The following is a 23682-nucleotide window of genomic DNA, read 5'->3' on the forward strand; positions in this document are numbered from 1 at the left end:
AAAAGTTTATTTAATTTTTTAAACTTAAAATTCAAATTCGGAGCCAAACATAGAAAATATAAAAAAATATCTTTAATCCTCAAGCAAGAATTAAAAAAAAACTCAAATTTTTACCCTCTCATATTAATTTTAATTTATTATAATCTTTAATTAAAATTTAATGATATACAAAATTATGTTTATGAGGAATAAAATTAAACTAATTAAAATTCACTAAAAAAAGTCTTTAAATACTCGGTATCGGATTAAAAATTTATAAATCAGCGCAATGAATATTAAATAAGACATAAATCCAACGTCTCATATAATAAAATTACAAATTGATGAACCTACGATCGTGAGACAAATTTTAAAATATAATGAAAACATAAATTGTCTAGTTGTCTAGGCTTTTAAAAACCAACCCGGGTTCATCGATTCACACCGTTCAACAATTAAATAAAGGGTATAATATCTTTGGTTTTTTAGTATCAGTAATAGTAAATAAATATCAGACCCTGAGAAACTGGTTAGTTATCTTAAAGTCTGGCGCGAAAGCCGACATGTTAATACACATACAACAACTAGCTTAGCCATACGCTAATGTAATGTAAGCCACATAAATTTTTCTCGAGCTATATATCTCTTAAGAGCAAAAGGTCATGAGAGACAGAAAATTGTTCGAATCTCAACTCTGTCCTCAGGACATCACCCATTACTATTTCTTTGACTATTATTTTTAACTCTAGCTATTATTTCAGTTCAACTTAACCATCTGACATTCTACTTTCAATATTATGACATTCAATTTACACAGTAAAAAATTTTAAGTCATTGCGTCAAAAAATTTTTAACACAAAATTTTTTGACATATTGACGTAAAATTTTATCCTGTATATTTTTAGCAGTGACTTAATAATTTTTTAATTTTATTTAATAAAAAAATTTGTTCCAAAAAATTTTTTTTAAAAAATTGCATTTTTTATTTTTTTTTTTTTTTTTTTTAAATTTCTACTTATTAATTTTTTTTGCAACAACTTTATTTCTTTTAAAATTGTTAAAATTAATTTTCATTTCAATATTTATTAAAAATAACAATTGCGCAATTAATAACTTGCTTTTTAAAAATATTAAATCGATAAATTTCGACCTTAATTTGAAAAATGCTGTCGCCGAGAAAACGACCGACCGGCTTACGGCTCATTAAACAAGCGCAGTCTTACATTATTACACATGTAGTACACTTATATACACTTGATTGTGATTGTCACTGGTCTAGAGCTGGAGTGTTACATTAATACTGTGCATAATACATTACATCAAGTACGGGTGTAACGGGCCGTAAGCTGTAGGATTAACCGCTTGGAATTGCTTAGGAGCTTAATAAACTTAACTTACTGTGTGTATATACAAATGCATATGTTACATATAATACCCAGAGACTATCTGACTGTCGAGATTTATGCTTTAGAGTAATTAGAATTTTTTTTAATTAATTTCTTGGAAATTTTTTAATAATAATAAATTTAAAAATTAATAGTTTTACAAGACGGTAGAAATTAAATTTAATATTAAAATTCTTGCTTGAGGATTAAAGATACGGTAAAATTGATAAAAAATTTTATTGGAGATAATTTAATCTTCGCTTAAAAGCTCTTTAATTTTTTTTTATCTTCAATATTTTAGAAGAATTTTTAATTTTAAGATTAAAAAAATTAATAAACTTTTTTATTTATAATTTTGTAAAATAAAATTTATTTTTATTTTTTTTTTTTTAATTGAGCAGTTAAACTCCCGCGAAATATAATGATCTACTGTAACTGCATAAAATAATAAATTCACCAGTGGGTATCAAATGACTCCGATTAATCGTACCGGTGTATATAAATAAAAGCTGTTATATATATAAATTTATAATCCGCGGTTAAAAATACCCCGATGTTTATCGTTAATAAATTGTATAATAGCAACCCAAACTTTTATTGCAATCATACAATTTTATAATGACTTTTAGTTTGAGTTTAACTGATTCGCAAATGACACGGGTGGTAATAAAAATGTAGCAATAAATCGCGGGTTAAATCGGTTCGCTATCGATGTTTACACTGTATAAATTTACATGTGAGCTGACACGGGCAGAGATTAATGCCTGGAAACAGCGCCGGTAATTATATTACCGCAATGGCAAGTTAGTACATAATTCACCGACTGTATAAAGTATAAAGTATTGAGTATATACTCAAGAATTTATTTCTTATATATAAGAATTGCTGGTTACAGTGGATAAAAGAGAATATAAATAAATTTGTCAGTAAATAAAAATAAAAGTTGAGGTGGTATGTATACCAGTACCGAGAAATTGATTTTTTTATTATTTATTTATTTGCTAATTCATCAGTTATCCGCGGCACATTCTCTAGACACATGACATTGGCATTGCTTCATCGTGGCTGTATAATATATTTTTATTTATTTGATTTAATGCTTTTATTTACTCTCTTATTTCTTTGATATATTGTTTTTATTTTTTTTTTTTTTACTTATTTTTATGATATAAAAATATAAAAAAAAAATTTTTCGATCATTTTTTATTAATTTCTTCTTTATAAAATATATATTCTTAATTTAAAAAAAATTTTTTTATTGATTAAAAATTTGTTACTATTTTGTCAACTAATGATATTTTTAAAAATATAAGCTCATCCCAATGTTACACACATCGAGACCTTTCATTTGAGTACCCACATCAATTTTTCATATATTTATATATATTATATATATGTATATATGAAAAATATATGAAAATGCATGTGGGTACTCAAATGAAGGCTCTTGTTGAGTATAACATCACGATGAGCTTACATCTTTAAAAAAGTCAATAGTTAAGAAAGTACAGTACAATTTAACAAAATTAAAGTTGCTAGTTAAAAATTAATTTAATATTTTTTTTTTTGCCAAAAAATTAATTTTGTTCAAGAATCATTTCTAAAAATAAAATTTATTTAAATTTCTAAGTTCAAAAATTTTTTTTAATTTTTATATCACTTAAAAAAATTTACAACTCTTTAATTTTTCATAAATTTCCATAAAAACTAAAAAAAACTCACGTTAAAAATTCACAAAATTATTCTCCAACTTGCCCGATAAATTCACCCCAATCCAATATTTGAACTTATCATTTTATAATCCCAATAGTGAGTCACGATATCGATATCACTTCTCATTCAAAAGGAGCGTTGATAAAATTCTCGGTATGTCTTGTATGTCAAGGGGATCTTTCAAGCTTGGCACCGAAATAAAACAAAATTAAAAAAAAAATCCACGAATCTTTAAAACGTGACTGTACATAATATAAGTACAGAGCACACTCATCAAAGACTGATTCACCCACTAATCAAATTGTCACTTATAAAATAAAAAAATAAAAATGAAAAGTAAAATCACATTTTATTAAAAAAAAAAAAAAATCTGATATGCGAGCGAAAAAAGCGTGTTGACACACACTATCAATGCAGGAATGAATGCTTTCACCGACTGGAGTTGATTCGTCGCGGCCAGCTTGCAATGCATTAAATCCTTTCCCCACTATATATTTTATATATATTTTTATTATTATTATTATACAACGCATTAAATCCTACACTACTGTCGGTACATGCTGTACATATATTATACATTATATAGTAGTTGGAAGCTGGAAGTTGCTCTCTCCTTTCCACACACTGGAACTTTAAACTTCTCTCCCAGTCACTCTTTAGGAATTTATTGATACTCCAACTCTTTCATACAGCTGGCAAGCAATATCTCGTCCCAGTCGTTGCTGGGGGGTTATTAATGAACGTTTACGAGCTAAGTTATCGCTTATAAGTGCAGCGTGGTACTGAGAGAACTCAAGTAGCCAATATGTATGGAGTTTAATTGAAAAAAGAGTAGAGGAAAAAATAATAATAATTATTAAAGGCTCTGCAGTTATAGCTAGTTCTATTATATGTATATCGTGGTGTATTTATGTATCAAGAGCATGTAAGAGTGTCTGCCATAAGTGCGTTTAAAGATTGACAGGCCAAGGCGATTAAGTCCAGTGGCTGTCAAATTGTACCTCTGAGTCAATAGACGCACTATTAAACTACTGGGTAAATTACAATTTACGGCAAAATTGTCCTCATAAATAAATAAATATTAATTAAAAAAAAAAAAATGACCAAATATTTAAAGGTTAAATTTTGGAGGCTTGATATTTTAAGAAAAATATTATTAATTACTTTAATAAATTTTTTTTAGATTCCTACCACGATAAATAACAATCACATAAAATTTTAGAACTTAATTTTTGTTAGTTTAATTTTAATCGACGAATTTTTTTTAAAACTGGAGATAGTTTCTAAGCAGCCATTTTGGCGGCTGATTTTAAATTGAAAATTACGTCGCTTGTCGGTAAAGAAGAAATTTCAAATTAAATTGGCGGGAAAATTTTTTTAATTGGTAATTTGAATAATTTATTTATTTATTTATTTATTTAATGTTGTAATTATAAAGTTTATAAGTAGTAATTTATTTTATTATCAAACAAAATAAATTCACGGGAAATCGATTCTAAAAAATAATGATTGCTATTTTTATCTGAACTCTCATCTAAAAATAATCCGAGTTACTTTCATATAGCTCACGTTTATTAATCCCGCTCGAATTATCTGTCAATCTTTTCTGTACTTTCTATTTACAATAAAAGTCCCTCTTTTTTTATTATTTTTTTTTTTAACTTAGTTTTGTCGATAATAAACTTTTAAGTCTTCCTGGAAGCTATCGGCCGTAAACGGGATAGCAAATAATAAAAATTCAATTTTGATGAAACTGGAGGTATTAAATTAAAACCAACGGGTTTTTTTTTTTTTTTTTTTTTTGTCGTCATTGTTATTGTTATTAAAAACACTTAACTTAATCGAAATGTCATCTTTATAAATCATTAAGTTGTCACTTATTTCTGTGGTCGCTTGGTCAATTGTCGTAATGTACACTCAATTGTCTTAATGATGACAGAAGTAGAGTAGAGAAAATTAGAACGAATATTTCAATAAAAATTATTTTGTATTATTATTCGATTTAAAAAAAATCATTAATATTTTTTTTCATTGTTATTATCATTGATTTTTGCTGTTGTACAATATAAAAGATGTAATGCGGGCTCAAGGAGAAATAGATCACCTATAATTTTAAGTTGCGCAAATGTTAACATTTTTTTTTTTTTTTCAATCAGCAACAAAGAATCGTAAAAAAATTTTTTCTAAGGCTAATTGATTTTATTTTACGAACGGACAAGTTGTAAAACTTATACGGCCAGAAGATATAGTCATGACGAATTATTTCTGAGAATTCAAGAACCATCAGCAACAGCAAACTGTTAAAATATACGAGGCCATAACTTGGAGCTCTGTGTAATAGTTTTAGTACTAGCAATAGTAACAGCAAGGGTCTTGCAAGGGTCTCTACAAGTTGTACAAGTGTTGCCTTTTTGGAAAGTTACGACGAGCAAATTTGACAGATTACGTCATGGAAGTGACTGACGGCTAATAAGATTGGCTGTAACAGGGTACAGGACATTAAATTGATAACCCGGAGTGGAGATCCGTGTCATGCATCACCCGGACCGCTCGATAAAATACTATCAGGGGCAGTAAATGTAGTGATAGTGATAGTGAAAGTGATACTAACGCTGAATATCAACTGAAGTGTCTGAATTTTGATCTGGACCCTCTTGGTCGCGGGATTTTCAGTGAATAAAAAATAATAGACCGAGCGGGTATCAATCGAGGAAAAATGCGGTCCTGGGGATCTAATTCCCCATCGCAGGTCCCACTGGTGATTAATGAGACCCAAATGTATCCATTAGAACGTCATTTGAGTATTCGGCATTAATATTCAATGAAACTCTGCTCGTAAACTGGATAACAAGTTTCACCCCAATTCAACACACATCGAGACCGCTACATTGATGAAGAAGGAGAAGACCAGCCAGAAGGAAACCAGGAAACCAAAGTAAAGAGAGTTTCTCCAAATTGGGCATTCTTCAATCGCAATTGGGCAATCTGCTGGGAGTTTATGCACGTGCGACATCGATTCGAATTACTAGGCTGCTAGACTGCAGGGGAGCTAAAGGGCTCGAGCACTGGACAAAGAAGACTACTACCCTCGGGATTATGTCTAAGAGCTGGACGGCTGATTCATATTTGAAACCCTCCTGGGTTTTTTATTTAGTTATGTTTCATAGCCAGCTAATAGAATAACCAATTGAATATCTGGATTTTTTGATGCTAAGTTCTTTAACGGCCAAAGGACTGCTGGAGAATAGTCTCCCTTTGGGTTGAGATTGCCCTCCTAACAAGATTCTACACTCAGGTTCTCATCCCACTTCATAAGCCGATTATCATATGATCTGAGGGTGACGTTTCTTGTTGTTTTCAAAACAACCTTAGAAGGAAACTTCGTGAGGTTGAAGAGGGTCCAAGGTTTTAGCTCTATGCTTTTAAATATCTCAACTTTTTAAGAGTTTGTTGGATTTTTATCAAGAATTTTAGTATTGCAACCATTTTTTGAAATTTTTAATGAAAAATCTTAAAATACTTTGAATATTTTTGAACAATGAGTAATAACAAAAATAACAAAGTGTATTATTTATCGACGGTAAAATTTCAGTGGAGATATTTCATGTTGGAAAAGTACTTGAATGACAGATAATTTGCTATGGACAAGTGATTCTTCGGAGGTTCTCGCGTATGTGAGCAATATAAGTCCGCGTATATTTAAGCGATTTGCACGTTCCACGAGTAAGAAATGTCCAAAAAGAAAAAATAAATGACAGAGACAGGATAGGATAATATATATTATATGGAGAAGCGTGAAGCTTCCATTTATATTTAACGTCGAATACCGACAGCTGTTGCCGACGTGAACTCTCGTCCTACGTCTGGTAAAATTCGCTATCATTCGGCACCCTCTTGCAACCTGTAGAAGTAACAACGTAAGAGATGGAAAGAAAGAAGAGGGCGTAGGATGTAGCATATAGAATTTGTTGTGGATTCAATAGATATATTTATATATGAACGATTTTGAGTAGAGTTGGACTGTCAAGAGAGAGAAGGGGGATCAAACATCCTATTGGATGTTTGCTTTTCATTGGAGTATTGTTATTTGCAGAGCAAAACGTATTTTAAATTGCGTGGCTGTTTGTTTTCAATCATCCAAATCTTTTGGGGCTTCTTTGAGCTTGAGTCTTTGGATTGATAACGTTATGTGAGGAAAAGGACAAGAAAAGGAACTAAGTACCTTCGGAAGGTATAGAATAGAATAGAGAGGACAGATTGAGAGCGGAGAAGGATAAAAGGGACTTTCATTGTCTGCTGCACGAGTATTAACAGTTTAGGTGGCTATAAATTTAAAGAAAACAACTCGACGTTGGACTGAGCAAACAAAAGCTGAATCCGTACACCTGATACCTCATTACAGCCGATTGGATTAAGTTATAGCTTTCAGTCGAACTTTTTGTTCTTGTTTGTAAGCTCAAAGCGATTAATTTGATCATTAATTTTGGTCTTTATCGATTTAAATGATTTAATTTGAAAAATATAAAAATACGAATCAAAAAGCATTCTCTTTTTGGATAGATTAGAAGTACTTACAGTTCACTAAATTAATAATAAAGCCTATTATTTTCTGAGACAGAATCAGAATCATTGCACAGCACTTGTATAACTCATTCAACATCGCCGATTTCTTATCCATTCAACCAAAATTAATTTACTTTAAAAGTTTCTTTATATAAAATGTTCCCTTTATACATTCGCAGGATTTCTCCCGTTTGCCTTGCCTCTAACTTTCGATACTCCAACAAAAGCTCCTTTCAGGAAGTTTTTTAAAACTCGAGAAAAGATTTAATGGAACCGATAAAAGTCGGTTAATAATGAACAAAATCTTGTGATTAATTAGTGATTCTATTACCTTGGATGTCGTCGCATTCTTCTGGATTTGCATGGCCGAATTTAACACAAAACATCACCAACAATCACTCAATTAATTAATTAATTAATTAATTATATAAAATTCAGTGAAACGTCGGGAATTTTATCGAGGAATAAAAACCGCATGACAAGCTTGCACAAGCGACAGTTGCTCACTAGTATGGATTCGATGTAAAAAAATAAAAATATAAAGAAGTTCAAGGAGAGCAAACGCGAGGGTTAAAAGAGGCCCTCGCCCTTTACACTGTTTTAGATTTTTTATTTACGTCTAGATATGCTTCCAGCTCGTTTTCATCTCATCAGAGAAAGTGAGAAAACTATACGGGATATTGCACACATATATATATATATGCTGAAGTATCTAGGGCTGGGGTGTATCAACAACCTCCCGTGGGCTTCTAGGTGTACCATAGACCAGAATGGAAGTGCAAACCAAAAGCAAAAATGCATATTCCTCTTTCACTTCTTTGCATTTAGCCAACGCGCTATCTTTGCTTCTTTCTTCTCTTTTTCACCTTTACTTGCTCCTATTTCATTTCTATGGACATAAAATACTTCCGTTTTTTTATATTTATGCTTTTAAATATTAAAAGATCATTTTTTTTTTTTTTTTTTTTTTTCCATTCTGTTCCATTTCATTATGGATTCTCCGTTTTAATTATATGTTATGCTTTTTTAATTTTATGAGATTCCAAGGCTAGTAAAGCGCAGGGAAATTTTAATAGTTGGAAATGCGAATTTAATTGGATAATTCGCGTGTGGATGTAACTTTTTTTTAATTCACTAATGGAAAATTTTTTTTTTTTTAATTTAATAATGATTATTTTTATAATTAAAATTTTTTTCGCACTCTCTAATTAGAGATATTAAAAATTAAATCCAAAAAAATAATTTTACTGTGCGTGTTCTCTCAAAAACTATTATTTAGATTGATGATTTACAGTACTGAGAAAAATTAAAAAATTTTATTTTACGCAAATTGTAACAGTGCTACAATATAAAAAATTAATAAATTAAAGAAATAGAATCTTACTAAATTATAATACACGTTGTAAAAAATTTTACACACATTGTGTAAAATAAGAGAACAAAATTTTATTAAATATTAATTTATCACTATTTAATTAATTCTTTTTTATCATTATTCGGGTAATTTTGACCCAAAATATCTTAGCTATTAAAAAAAAATATTTATAAACCCCCTTTTAGGTTGAGAGTTTATCCAAGGGTTGAAATAATTCCAATTGATTCCCTAAAAAATTCTCATGGGAGCCATTCTGGTGAACCTAACCTTTAGTAGTAAAATTTCGTATTAATCATAACCCTCTAAAAATTTTTCCTGCATTCCAAGCCTAACATTTTCTACTTTTTTATACAAAGGTCACGTGTTATGAAAAATTGTATTTAATCCATCGGAAAAAGTTTGATAAAAATTAAAAAAAAAAAATTCCCAACATTTTTTTTTTCTATCAAAAAATATTCTTTTATGAAACTCAATTAATTAAAGTTTTTTAAGGGAAGAAATTTTTTATATTAATAAAATAAAAAATATTAATTTTTGATTTTATTAATACAAAAAAATTTCTTCCCTTAAAAAACTGGCTCGTAAAAAAAATGAATGGAAAAAACTTGAAGTCTTGCATCTGGAAGTTACTTTTAAAAATAATAATTTCTCGGTACGTAATTATTAGTAATACCCGCGAGTGACCTTGGTATTTTTAACTGAAGATTTAAGGCGAGAAAAAAAAAATAGCAACTAAAAGCATGGCCATGGACACACGCACAAAAAGGGGTTCTCAACCCTCGCTCTAACTTTACAGACTTTTTCAAGTATGTAACACTAGTATACACGATAAAATAATATAATATAATACATGTAATGCATCTCCGAGCTCTTGCAGTAATACTCTAAAAAATTTTTTTTTTTTCTTTAGCTTAATCTTGAAGTTTAAAGGCGCGTTGACTCCTCTTTTGATATTCAGAGTCTTAAAGTCCTCATACTCGTTTTTTGTTCCGGAGGTTAAAGACCGAAGGCGGGTTTTACGTGTTACCCGTGGCCTCTGCACTATCTCGCACTCTTCCTCTTAGTTTATCTCTTTTCCGTCCCTGTCCTATCCTATTTTCCGTGCAGCACCCAAGACAAGACAAATAAAGTCGCAATAAGAAAAATAAGAATAAGAAAATAAGTTAAATAAAGAGCCTCGTGTAAAGTGAAATATATTGTCATCATGATGACGAACGCCTCAGGCTTCTTTACGAGGCAAATGTTCCTTGGATTACCAGCTGAAAAATTCCAAACCGATTGCACTTTAATAGTCACAAGCCTAAGAATGCATAAGTAATTTTTAAATTTTAATAATTATTCTTTTTTCCTTTTTTTATGGCTGGTTATGTAAATTATTCAAATTTCTTTGTTGTTAGTCAAGAAAGTTAAAAAAAAAAATTCATTGATTTTCTTGATAAAAAAAATTTATCTCTCTGGTTCAATTTTACTTCGATAGATGGCGCATTTGGCGTTTTTCTCGCAAGTGATATTTTCAAGCCTCAATTTTTCGATCAAACATGAAACATTTTCTTTTTTTTATTGATTTCTCAGGACGAGAGCTGTCTTGAGTGATGAATTATTGATCGTTGTATGAATTACGAAGATTATGATTATTTTAATTGAAGAAACATGGAGAAGGTATGACTCCTTAGGGTAAGGGTACAAGACTGGTCTTTTCCTGAAGAGGGTTCAGTTTAGACTCACTTTGAAAGTAAATGTGTATATTAGGTACAGGTCTTCCTATGTGTGGAGGCAGCTGGTGAGACACCTCTACTGACACAATCCATTCTACGTGTGTATTATATTCCTTCCTCTGGAAACCATTTCATCTTCCCTCCTATCCTCGAAATTAAGAACACGGAATGTAATGCAGGAGGGCGTGAATGCTATCCGAGGTTCCGTACCAGATACCAAATACCATGCCGAGTGTCTCGTGTGCCCATGAGAGTTATCTAATTTATGGGGTAGTGGGTAACAAGTCACAAAAGTATAACTCCGAAAAACTAACTTTTCCTCGCACCTCGCACGTGATAAAGTTGCTCTGATACGCTCTTTCCTCTCTAACTGATTTTTATTTTTAGTTATCTGGTTTTTGTTGTAATAGCGATAAAAATATACTGAATTATTTTATCGCTTCGAATGATATCGATATATTTTTTTATAAATACCTAAAAGTTTTTTTTTTTATGATTTAAATTTATTGAAAAAGTTGATTGTATTTCTGGCAATTAAAAAAGATGAATCAAAAACTAAAATAAAAATTTTATAAATATTTTGAATTAAAATATTTTATAAAAGTTTGAATTAAATTTTTTTTTACAACACAAATTATTTAAAGTAATACTTTAAATTTTATCCAAAAAATCAAGCTTAAAAAAATATAACAGAATTTTTTTGCATTTAATTTTTTAACAGCTTAAATTAAATGTTTGTAAAAAAATTAACTAACCAGACGCTTAAAAACTCAATGTTTAAGCATCCTTTAATTATAAATTTTTCAGTCCAAGACCTAGTACCTAGAAAGTACTTGCTTAGTAGAGTACTTAAAAAAAAAAAAAAAAAAAAAAAAAAATAGCCATTAGCTTTTAACAACCCCTCGGTAAAAGAAACTAGCATAGGAGCCGAGATAGTGTTTTTTCCGAGTTCCCTATCTCGTCGTGTATAAACATTAAAAAGTGCGGCTTGTATATTTAAATGCCTTGTTCATCATTTTATCCTTTTCCCTCATTATTTTTTCCTTTGTGCGTGTTTATGTTTCTGCACACAATTGTGAATCTGCACGTGTATTTATTATATGCGAGTGTGAGAGCAGAGTGATACATTGTATCCATTGAAACTGGAATACGTATAGCAACAGTGTAGGATATTACCTACTACAGACGTGTAACTCCGAATCCGAGGGTAGGTCCTGGGGGTGGACTTTCACTCACATGGACTGGTAACACCCATACTCTATATTCTATATTCTATACTACATACTACATACTATATACTATACTCTGGACCCTTCCATTGGCAACTTATAACTACAACCCGTCGGTTTATATGTAATGCTTTCATTTTCATCTCTTTCGACCATACATTTTAGGGTGACTATGGCCAGATGTGCTTCTACTCGTACGTTTAGTTCCCGCAGGGCTCTATAACGTCGACTTTTACTTTTTCTTCCGATTGAGTATTAACGCACAAATTCAAAAATGTACTTTTACTTTTATGGACGTAAAAAAAACGAATAATAATAATAATCATCCAGTTGATATTTTTTTATAAATTTGCTCTGTTGGTAAACACGGAAAAAATAATATGACACTGGATATTGTCCCAGATTATACTCAGTGATATCTGTAGTGAAAAAAAAATTTTTTTTCAGATAGTAGCTAGTATAATCTGGATTATACTGGTTACTATCTGGATTATACTCATTGTAATATGGATTATACTAGCTACTATCTGAAATTTTTTTTTTTATTAAAAATTATAAAATTTAGAAAAGTTAAAAAAATTTTTTTTGCTTTAATAAAAAATTTAAGTACTAAAAAGTAGCGGAGATTTTTTTTTTAATTAATAAATTATTTTTATAATTATATTAAAATTAAATGTATTCCCTAAAAAATCTAGAAAAATTTTATTCTCTAAATTTAAATGAAAAAAATCTTCTAGATATTTATTATTTATCGTTATTTAAAAAATAAATCTTTGATAAAAGGATAAAAATATTTTCATGAAATAAAAATAAATAAAAAATTGTCATTTAGTTATTTACGATAAAAAAATAATAGAATAATTTGTCACACCACATGTGGATTTGTCTTGGAAGATAAATTACCATAAAGATGATCGATATTAAAATAAATATTTTTTTTCTAAAATAAAAACGAAAGGATATATTAATGTCTATAATATGAACCCGGGTTTTAATCAATCATCAGTACTGGATGGGTCTATTAAAGCCGGAAAACGAAAATAGAGCAACTTTGATCTGATCTTAACCACAACACATGTGTATATTACATGTTCTTATATTTCCTTGATCCTCAAACACGATCTTCCACATAAATTAAAAACAATTTTAGATTCAAGGTCCCCAGAAATACTTCCGAAAAACAATCCATATATCCAGCGTTACATTTCATCTCATAATAAAATTCCTCTCTAAAAAAATTTAAAAAAATCTCGCGTATATATTAAGCCTCTATTTCTATTACCAAGTATAATAAGTTTAGACTTTTGGTGCTTGTTTTTTTATCTAAAATTAAAATAGAGTCTATTTTTACTGAGGGGTTAGCTAAATGCTTTTCTATTGATGGAAAAAATAATTTGTTTTTCAATTCATGATAGTTAAAATTATAATTTATAATTTTTTTTTTTCATTCAGAAGTAAATTTATTAAAATAATTTGTATAATAATTTTAAAAGCTCAAATTTTGATCTAGTTATTTTTTTTATTTTTAAAAACAATTTTTGTTAATAAGAATTATTTATTGATTTTTTCTTTTAATTAATTGTAAAGAAAAAATATTTTTTATTCATGCAAAAAAAATTTGAATCTCATTTTTTTTTTTTTTTTTTTAAATAAATTAAATTTAAAAATTTTTTTAAATAATTAAAAATTAAAATTAAAAAAAAAAAAAATCAAATTTTGTAAAAAAAAAGCTGCAATAATTTTCTTTCAATGTTTTGAGATAACAATCTTAAGTTAAAGTTTCTTTAATCTTTACGAATTCTTGATCCTAATTCTAATTCTCATTCTCATTAGTATTGAGCGTCAGTATCCCGGATTTTATCATCAGACAACTAATAGTCCACTAATGGCCGCCGTTTTTGTCTTCGCCTTCGGTTAAGTATCCATCCAAAGCTCTAAACTATCCAAGTAAAAGGATCCCGATCGAAATCCTGGGAGCGGGATGTCATTTGCAATTATCCACACAGTTATGTGACACAAAATCTCCCGTCTAGTCTCTTTTGATTCACTATTAAGATTGGTAGAAGGGAAGAGGACCGAGATCAATGGGTGGAAGGGCCTGATACTGATAGAAGAGCCGACAACTGATACGCGGCGGAGATTAACCAAAAAGTACGAAATAAAAGGGGCGATAGGTGAAATTAAAAAAATACGAACAAAGAGATCTTTTGAATCAAAAATTCAAGATTAAAGATTAAACAGCTATTATGTAATTAAATGATCTTCAATTCGGCAATTAATATATATCTTCTGCGAAAATCGATCGGAGGAAAAAGAAAAAATTTTTTATTACTAACTTGAGCCTTTATTTCTTCTTTGAGGAGTTTTCTTTCGCGGGCGGTGATAGGAATTATTATTTCTTTCAGTACTTTTTATTTCGGTCCTTCGCGACGGGAAACTCTACGTAAAAGGGAAAAGTTGAAAGGAAAAATCACACGCAGGCTGGACAGGAAAAGGGAGTTGTAGGCCATTAAATCTTCGGTAACTAACAGTCGAGGAGTTCTGGAAGTATTTTTTATATTTATGTCTCCCGATTTTCCAACTGCAGTTTGTTTATTGATCAAAGGAGTTTTATTTATGGTAAATACCGAATTTTTAGACGGCGAGGAAACTTTTTATGAAATATGTTTTATTTTTAAATGTTTTGTTGGATTTTTCCCGTATTCTGTGTATCCGGTTCGAAGTTTGGGAATAATTGATTAAAAGTTCGTCGCGGATTGATAGGTCAATACATTTTATTTATTTTTTTTTTTTTTTCTGTCGTAGTTTGCTTTGTTTTGTTACTTTTTTTGGGTTATGATTGTCGGGCTTAGCAAATAAATTTGAGTGATATATTGCAATGAAAAGATTTTATACAATAAATTATTTTTGAAGCTAAAAATTTTATAATTAAAATTTTTAATTTTTAATTAAAAATAAATAATTTAAAGTAATTTTTGCTGGTCCAAAATTAAGATAACTAAAAAGAAACATCTCTTGACGGCAAATAATGTCATAATTGCCAGAAATAGTGTCCCCGTGAATAATGACAATAATAACAACAACAATGATAATAATGAGGAAAAACTTACCGAGTTGTGTTTGATGTGTAGGGGCAGCAACCGGCCTGACCTTGTCCGGAGGGCATCTTCTTGTCGCAGTGACTGTGGCAGGCAAGGGGATGCTCGTCGAACCACCCCCTCCGGCTGTCTGTTTGTTGTACGGCGACGGGAGTCTGAAACAAAGACAAGTTTAAATAAATATTCAGATCCTGAGCTAGTATATTGTTCGAATTTGTCTTGCTGGAGATACGGAAGCTTCCTACTTATTACACTCGAACTTATCTAGGTATGACTAAAACTTCTAATTAAAAACCTGAGGCAGTATTATAATTATTTTGACAAAAAGAATGGATAAAAAAATTTTAATATTAAAAAAATTATAAATAAAAAAGTTTATTTAATTTTTTAAAATTCTGGGTAAATATTTAAAATATAAAAAAATCATACAGATTTTTTTTAAAAAAAATTTAATTTTCTACAAAAAAAGTCTTCGATTCTCCAAAATTTAAATTCAAAAAATTTTAATTAAAATTATAAAATTTTACTATTAATTATTTTGAAGAAAAAATAATTTATTTTTGTCTAATTAAAATTCATATCGCATCCCAAAATTTTTATTTGACAAAACACTCTTTATTTAATTTTTGAGCATGAATAGAAATTCTTACAAATAATAAATAAGTCTATAAGAAATTAAAAACCTCCGATCGTCGAACATTATGCAGGATATAATAGTACCAACCTTTTCTCGGTACTTAACTTGTTTTTATATTTTTTAAAAATATATTACAAGGATCAACGTCAAGGGAGAAGACGTGATGTTAAATAAAGCCATTTGCGCTCAAAGAGGACAGTAATGGAGGCATTGTTCATGTAAATGGAAACAAAATAAAGAAAAGAGTCAGCGTGGAAATCGACAGATGTATTCCTTAATATTAATAGCGTACGGTCATTCCAAACACGTACTCCTTTTTTAGGAACAAATTATTTTTAACAAAAAAAAAAAAAAAAATCCAAATGTTTATAAAATAAAACCGACCTCAATTCATTGTTATGCACAATTTTAAAATAGTAGAATTTTTTATCAGTAAAAAAAAAAGGAGGGGGACGATTGAATATTCAAATTAAACTCTTTGTCGAGTTCACGTAAAATTAATTATTAATTGTATTCAAATTATTTATGCAAACATTTTAACATTTTTTGCCGTAGGATAAATTGGATTCATTCATTAAATATTACCGCAGCTTCAGATTTTGCATCAAAATTAATTATTCTTCCTGCATAAATATTGTACAACTAATTTTAAACATTTTTGTGATTTTCGTGGTTCATATTTTGGTATTTTTTTTTTTTTTTTTTTTTTTGCCTTTTAAAAGTAATAAAGTTTGCTTTGGAGACTTTAATTTCGGTTATGAAAATGAAATGTTTACTTTGGGGGCATTTAATTAATTTTTGCGGCTGGAAAACAAATTGCAGAGGATGTTTGGATGTTTTTCAGGAGGCTCTGTTCTGACGCTGATAGCTCCGCTCGGTTGATTGAAGGCGAGCCTTCGAAAATGTTTACGCTCAGAATATATATCAGATTCTACGAGTGGAGATTAAAGAGCCAAAGTAGATAGTTTGTTTATTATTTTATAAATTATTAAAGCTTTTAATGCTTCTTTGTAAACTTCATTAGTGATTTTTAAAAATTAATTTAAAAATATTTTTTATCTTCAAAACTATCCAGCAGAAAAATTTGAAAAAAATATATTTCTAAAGGAAATTTAATCCTCTACAAAAAAGGTCTCTTAAAATTTTTTGCTAAATCGCTTCCTTTAAAAGTTATTTAAGGTCAAAGCATAAAAAATAAATTTTTATTTTTTGAATATAATTTTTAACTACCAAAAAAAATTTTAGAATTAATTTTTGATAATTTTTTTGAGTATAATTTTTGATATTAAGCCTTGCTTAATTGTTATAGTGAATAAATGTTTATTAAAAAATTTTTAAATAATTTTTTAATCGTGTTAAAGTAATAAAAAAATTTTTAAAGGAGTAAATTTATAAAAATTAGACTTCCGAGTCTTGAATTAAAATCTTGTAGCTCCGGTTGGTAATAAATAGAAGTGACAATACAATGTAACACTCCTGCTATAAGTATCGTCGAGTTAAGAGGCATTAAAGCGTCACTACACGTGAAAATACTGTCTTGTGCAATTATCTCTAATTGCTGGAGCGAATTAGCAAGCTCGTTCACCCAAGACATTTGCAATGGGATTCGTCGGGCCTGTGGTGCTCAGGTAGACTCCATAATACAAGAACGATATTAACTATAATGACTAATGACGACTGGGAGTATGACCTCTTTAAAATAGAGGCTGTTGCCAAGCCCAAAAACATTTAGGTTGTTTGATATAATGTTTAGTAGAATATTGATTGGCGTTATTACGAGGATATAAACATATTCAGTGGGATGAGATGAATTTATGGATGTAATTATAATCTATAAATTGTAGTAGACAAAATCAATATGTCTATGGAATGCGGAGCACGTGAAGCCTGGCTATAGATATGAAAATGCTTTTCATCTAATTTACCACAATGGAGGGTCCGTTGAACATGCAGGTAATTAGTTGAATCCTGCAGAATATCTTATAGCTTATAGCTTATAGCTTATAGCTTCTGTGGTCTGTTCCAACAGATCGGCGATGCCTGATGTCTGATGCTCGAGCAATCTTACCTTCAGCTTCACCTCTGATCTTTATCTCAGCCTCAAGACAATAGAGATTATAATTATTGGCGATTGCAATTAGTGGATTTTAGTTTAAGTGCTCCGAGAATTACAATCGAAATATTTTATTAGTTTTTTTATTATTATTTCTGTAATTATCTAAATGCACTTTGGTAATTTTATTTTATGGTAAAATTAATTTATTGTATTTTTATTTATATTTTTTTTATAGTTAAAAAAAATTTTTTTTTTTTTTTATTGATTTTATTTTGTCAAGAAAATTTTTATTATTTTATAAAATAAAAATAATAATTCCTGTAAATTTAATACTTTTTTTTTATAAATTATATTTTTTAAATAATATAATTATTTTTAAAAACTAATTTTAATTAATTAAAATTTTTTTTATAAATTTGACTTGACTATTTAATTTTTGTAAATTAGACATTTTTTTTAATAAAAAAAAATCGTGATTTAATTTAAAAATTATTATTTTTATATTTTTCATGCAGTAAAAAAATAATTAAATGATAGAAAAATTCTTTAACTCCGTAAATTCATTCAAATTTGTTTTGTAAAAAAAAATTTTACAATCTAAATATCGACAAATTTAATTAAAATTTAGAAAATAAAATTATTAATAACAAAAAAAAATATCCAAAACTAAAAATTTTGCAGTTTTTGATTTAAAATAACATCTATTTTATTTATTATCCAATTTTTGGACAATAGTTCCAGGATCTGGACCTTGAGATGAATTTAGATGAATTTAGACAAAGAGAAAGAACTTTCGTAGAAAATGACAGTTCTTTTGAGCGGCATGCACGCGACAACTTTCTCACAAGCCGAAAAAAGCATTACTCATACTCAAACGTTCGGCAGAGCTAAACTATCAAGTTAATTAATTTATCCAAAAAGAGGGAGCTAAAAAAGTCAAGAAAAATAAAAAATAAAAAATTGGACATATATATATACAAGTACGTGGCCGTGACGCAAAATCTATTTCAGCGACCATTCACATTAAAAAGCAACACTGAGTCACTGGATCCCTGGTATAGTAGTTTAGCTTTTGTACATGCATGTCTTTGAACTCGTACTCTAAATAAAGAGAGTACATACTACATACTACATACTACCAGCTCAGGAATAATACACCCGGTCGGGTATAAAGTAAAAAAAAAAAAAAAAAAAAAAAAAAAAGGAATCCAAGAAGTAACGTAGAAGAAGATCAAGTTTTGTGTAAAGACCCACGGCTTTACGGGAAAGACAAACATGTATATATTTATGTAGGGAAGCAAAATGAAAAGCAGCGCAAGTTCGGATAAATCGCGAGTGGCAATCATAAATCAAAGTCAAAGAAATCAAGTTGCTCATCATTGCGAGCGTTAAATTGTTGAATAAATGGAAATATTTTAGTTTATTTTTTTTTTTTTTTTTTTTAGGGGAGAAAATTAAAGAAACCTCTTTTGCAATCAATAACAGCCCACTTGTGTATTTTTATTTTATTGTGGAAAAATTGAGGATTTTACTCCCTTGGAAATTCGCAAGATATTTTCTGTTCTTGCTTCTTATTCCAAGGGACTGTCTGGATTCGAGAGAAAATTACCGTTAATTATTAAAAGTAGCAAGTTGAATCAATATTTTATTTTTTTTAATAGTTGATAGAAAAAAAAATATTTTTTGGTTTTTATAAAAATTATTTATAATATAAAAAATAAATTATAATTGAATTTATATTTTTTAAATGAAAAAATTTTAAATAAAAAATTTTTTTTTTCTAATTATGACTTTTACTTTTAATTTGAAAGCTTATTTACTTATATGTTTTATTATTTAATTACAATATCTATGTATTACTCATCAATTATGTCTAAACTTTGTATAATTGCCATCCGGCTAAGCCTTGGCATATAAATCAAATAAATAAATAAATAAAGATAATTTTTTTTTAAATTAATAAAAAATGAGTAATTTTCTTGAGTTAATTTTTTTTTTAATAATTTTACTGCAGTTAAAAATTATTTAAATATTTAATAAAAAAAAGATTTATCAAAAAATATTTTGCAATTAAATTAAAAAAAAAATACTAAAATATTTATAAGTAACAAAGAAGAAAAAAAAAATAAACTTTTCTTAGAATAAAAAAGTATATGTATGAAATGTATAACAATAAGTAATTTAATCCACATGAATGACACTTGTAATAGCAGAAGTAGCAGACTTATACGAACATACACCTACAATAAATATATATAGTGTTTGTGTGCAAGCACGCGATGGACGTGAATAATTTTATTTTAAAAATCCGGTCGTTGTCCATGAACTAAACCCCGACCGGTCCTCCCACTTGAACATCAACGACCAGCAGAGCACACTGTCCGTCTTACATTTCCGCAGGACACTCCTATTATCCATTTCTATTATTTAAAAAAAAAAAAAAAAAAAAAAATTATTCTTAATGTACACGCGAATTAAATAAAATGTCGCCTCCAAAGAGATTTCCATAATCACCTCCGTGAATTAAAGGATTATTATAATTAAACTAAACAATAAATATTTATAATTTATAAAAAAAAAAAAAAAATAGTTGAATAGCCCCGAGGTGTAATAATGCACGTGTTTGAATGTATTGGCGCGAAAAGGTGTTGGAGCCTGAGGAAAGACGTTGCAACCGGTCTTCGTCCTAAGATTAATCTGGTTTATATGTTACAGAATTTTTTTCTCGGTCCAGTTTCTCTCGCCTGTATTATATATGTATATTATTCGTCTCACTACACCCGCGATCTATAATTATACTTGTACTTACGTGCGATAGAAATAGTTAAAGCAGAACCTGATACTTTTAAAAATTTATTACAAATAATATACAAAAGCTTGGGAGTTGACATTAAACTGCGGACGTGAGTAACGGTGAGTGAATTTCTAAGACTATCGTCTCTACCCAGGTGCGATGTTTGATATAATATCAGTGCGGATTAAGATAATAATAACTAATGACTATTTTATTGTATTAAGAATTTAATTTTTTTTTTTACATTAAATACTTGCTTTTATTTTAATTGTAAATAAGCTTAATTTTTTTTAATGAATAATTAAAAACTTTGAAATTTTCTATATAAAATATTTTTTTTTTTTTTTTTTATTAAGTAGAGCACCATGGTGATGATAAATTTTATATCAAAAATGGATTAAGATTAAGGGACATTATCTTATTTCATACATATACTTTCATCATCATTTTATTGTTTTATTATTCAGGTTACTTTAACAGTAATTTATTGTAAATCAAATAATGTAATTCAAAATGAATTTTTTTTTTCATATTTTTACATATGTTACATATGTTAATATGTGAAAAAATCACGTATGGTCATCATTTAAATATCCATAAATTTACTTTTAAAATAAATAATCCAAAAAATATTTTTTTTTGTCTTACATGTAAGTAAAAATTTTATACATACACTGAAAAAAAAATTTTTGACTAAAGTGTAAATTTTCTTGGCTCAAGAAAATATATTAAGAAAGATTGAAAATTTTTTTTTACTCCAAAATAACTTCGATCTTCCTTATAATGTTCTTGGATCAAGAAATTATTTTTTTATGTGTAAAAATTCTACTTGAATAATTAAATTTTTTACAAATTCCCAAAAATATCAAGTGGCCAAAAATGGTCTTAAGATTTGCCAAAACCGGTACATCTACCCTATATGTATAATTCACATGCATTAAAAATTCCCCAAATAAAAAAAAAAAAAAACCCATTAAAAAAAATTTCCAAACCTGTGAGCCTCAGGAGAATTTGGCAAACTCCTAACTTTCCGGTTGCCCCCGCTGCTTCCGCTGTTTCCCATTGTTTATATCAAAACCGGGGCATTTAATCACTACTCGATAACCCAACAATCACTTAAGCCCCAAGCACTCACATCATACCCGCGAACGAGAAAACTCATACATTATCTGATGAAATGAAATGAATTGCAGTTCATCGAGAAAAGATCAACATATCAACGAAAAAAAAATAGCGCGAGGTCCTTAAACACTCGGGCATGTTTGATCCACCTTGTCTAGTCCTGTATCGCGGGCCAACTGGCAACTGGTATCCCTAAACTCCGTGACTCCTCAAGCTGAAACTTAAACTAAACTCAACTCGTGGTAGTCAGTGTACTATACTGCGGCTCAGCGAGTCGAGGAGTAAAGCAACCAAAGCAACCGTCGCGAGCAGACCCAGAGCTGCTCTGTCATATATATATATATATATATGTTTTCCCCATTAGTTCCCATAGCACGTGGCGCTCTCGCTCTTATCCCCTTCCTATCCTGGGATCCTTCGGTCATCACACTCCCTCACACGAAACGCGGGTAAGTCGCGTTCGCTCCCCGCTGAAATACCGTCTAGTCCATCACATTGTCTCTCTCTTACTCGCGAGATTGCAGCCTCCCTTGTCTGTATATTGTGTTGTTGGAAATGTGAGTGAGCGGCTACCAATACAAGCCGGTTTTCCCCTGAACCCGACCAATCCCTAAGCAAGATCTCACTAACATCAATACAACGCGCGGCTTTGATTTTTTAGCACTTTTTGGTACGCACAACATTCACATGCTAATGCCTCACGAATTTATACATGGTGTGCATGTGTGCATGTGTGTGTGATGGGAAAGGGATTAATACACTTCCACGGTATTTTGTTGTCGGACAAAGCTTTTTTGTTATCCAACCCTATTATTATATATTTATTTTTTAGATATAATGACCTATTGTTATTATGTTAATCCACGTCAAATTTAAGTTTTTGTTCACAAGAAGAATATAATTAAGTTTTGGTTTTTTAGGCTGAGATATGAACAGTTTGTGAAGGTGAATTAATTTTTTGGAAGGGTTTTTTGTGTCCAGGCTTAGAAGTTTGAAAGTTAAGGTCGAGAAATTTGAAGAAAATTTTTAATTTCAAATTTTTGGAGTGAAGAAATGACCTTGTATCTTGTGAATTATTGACATTTTTTAAGATTTAAGCTCATCCTGATGTTACACTCATCGAGAGCTTTCATTTAAGTACCCACATCAATTTTTCATATATTTTATATATTTATATATATGAATATATGAAAAATATATGAAAATGCATGTGGGTACTCAAATAAAAGCTCTTGATGAGTGTAACATCGAGATGAGCTTATATCTTTAAAAATGTCAATATTTGAGAAAGTACAGCTAGTTTTTTTTCACAAGAATAGTCAAAAGTAGTAATAAAATTTTTTTTAATTAAATTTCAACAGGTTATGGGCCCAAAAAAAAATCCAAAAAGTTATTATTCTAATTTTTAAAACCTTAAAAAAATTTTTTTTGTATGAATTTCAAACATTGTATTTATTATTTGTAAAAAAAACATTTAATAAACTTTAAAGTTTAAATTTTTGGACCAATTTTATAATAAAACTCTGCAGGGATAAAAATAATAGCCCGATATTGTCAACAAATTTAAATGGTAAATAATAGAGTAAGAGAATAACTGGATAACATTGAAAGGTAAATAAAATATTATCATTACAGGAGATTGATGCGTCTGATGAAGATATTAATGAGAATAGAAGGGATGAATTATTGATTGCGAGTGTGTCGACAAGTTTGATTACAATGAACATAACTTTATTGTGTAGCAGAGCAGTACACACTCGTGCTATACAGTGCAAATACAAATAGTCGACGAGGGTGGCCCGAGTCTCGTGCCACCACTAGTTTTATGTAAAATGGAAATAAAATGTTAATGCGCGGTGAATTGTCATGAATCTATTCCGTGCATGTGAATTAAAATTGCTGCGAATCGGCGGTAACGAGCTCGCGGGAAAATAAATTCTCGGAAAAAAAAAAAAAAACACCTACACAAAAAGCTCACACTTACACTCTCATCTATACATACACATACTTACACGC

General features: G+C 29.3%; 1 protein-coding gene across 4 annotated transcripts in view; it reads right to left on the reverse strand.

Annotated features, from left to right (window-relative positions):
• Positions 1–23682, reverse strand: part of Sick (sickie) — a 109107-nt gene that overhangs the window by 43621 nt on the left and 41804 nt on the right. For 3 of the 4 annotated variants that reach the window (XM_074245114.1, XM_074245104.1, XM_074245098.1), the window contains exon 5: positions 15070–15212. In XM_074245114.1, coding sequence (XP_074101215.1) covers positions 15070–15212 — 143 coding nt within the window. Of the gene's footprint in view, positions 1–15069; positions 15213–21536; positions 21623–23682 lie in introns of those variants that run through there. The other variant, XM_074245124.1, reaches the window with a different exon arrangement.

This window comes from Cotesia typhae, unplaced genomic scaffold, assembly GCF_013202065.1.
Source record: "Cotesia typhae breed Kobodo isofemale line unplaced genomic scaffold, CoteBio_Ctyphae contig_11, whole genome shotgun sequence".
In the NCBI taxonomy this organism is placed as follows: Eukaryota; Metazoa; Arthropoda; class Insecta; order Hymenoptera; family Braconidae; genus Cotesia; species Cotesia typhae.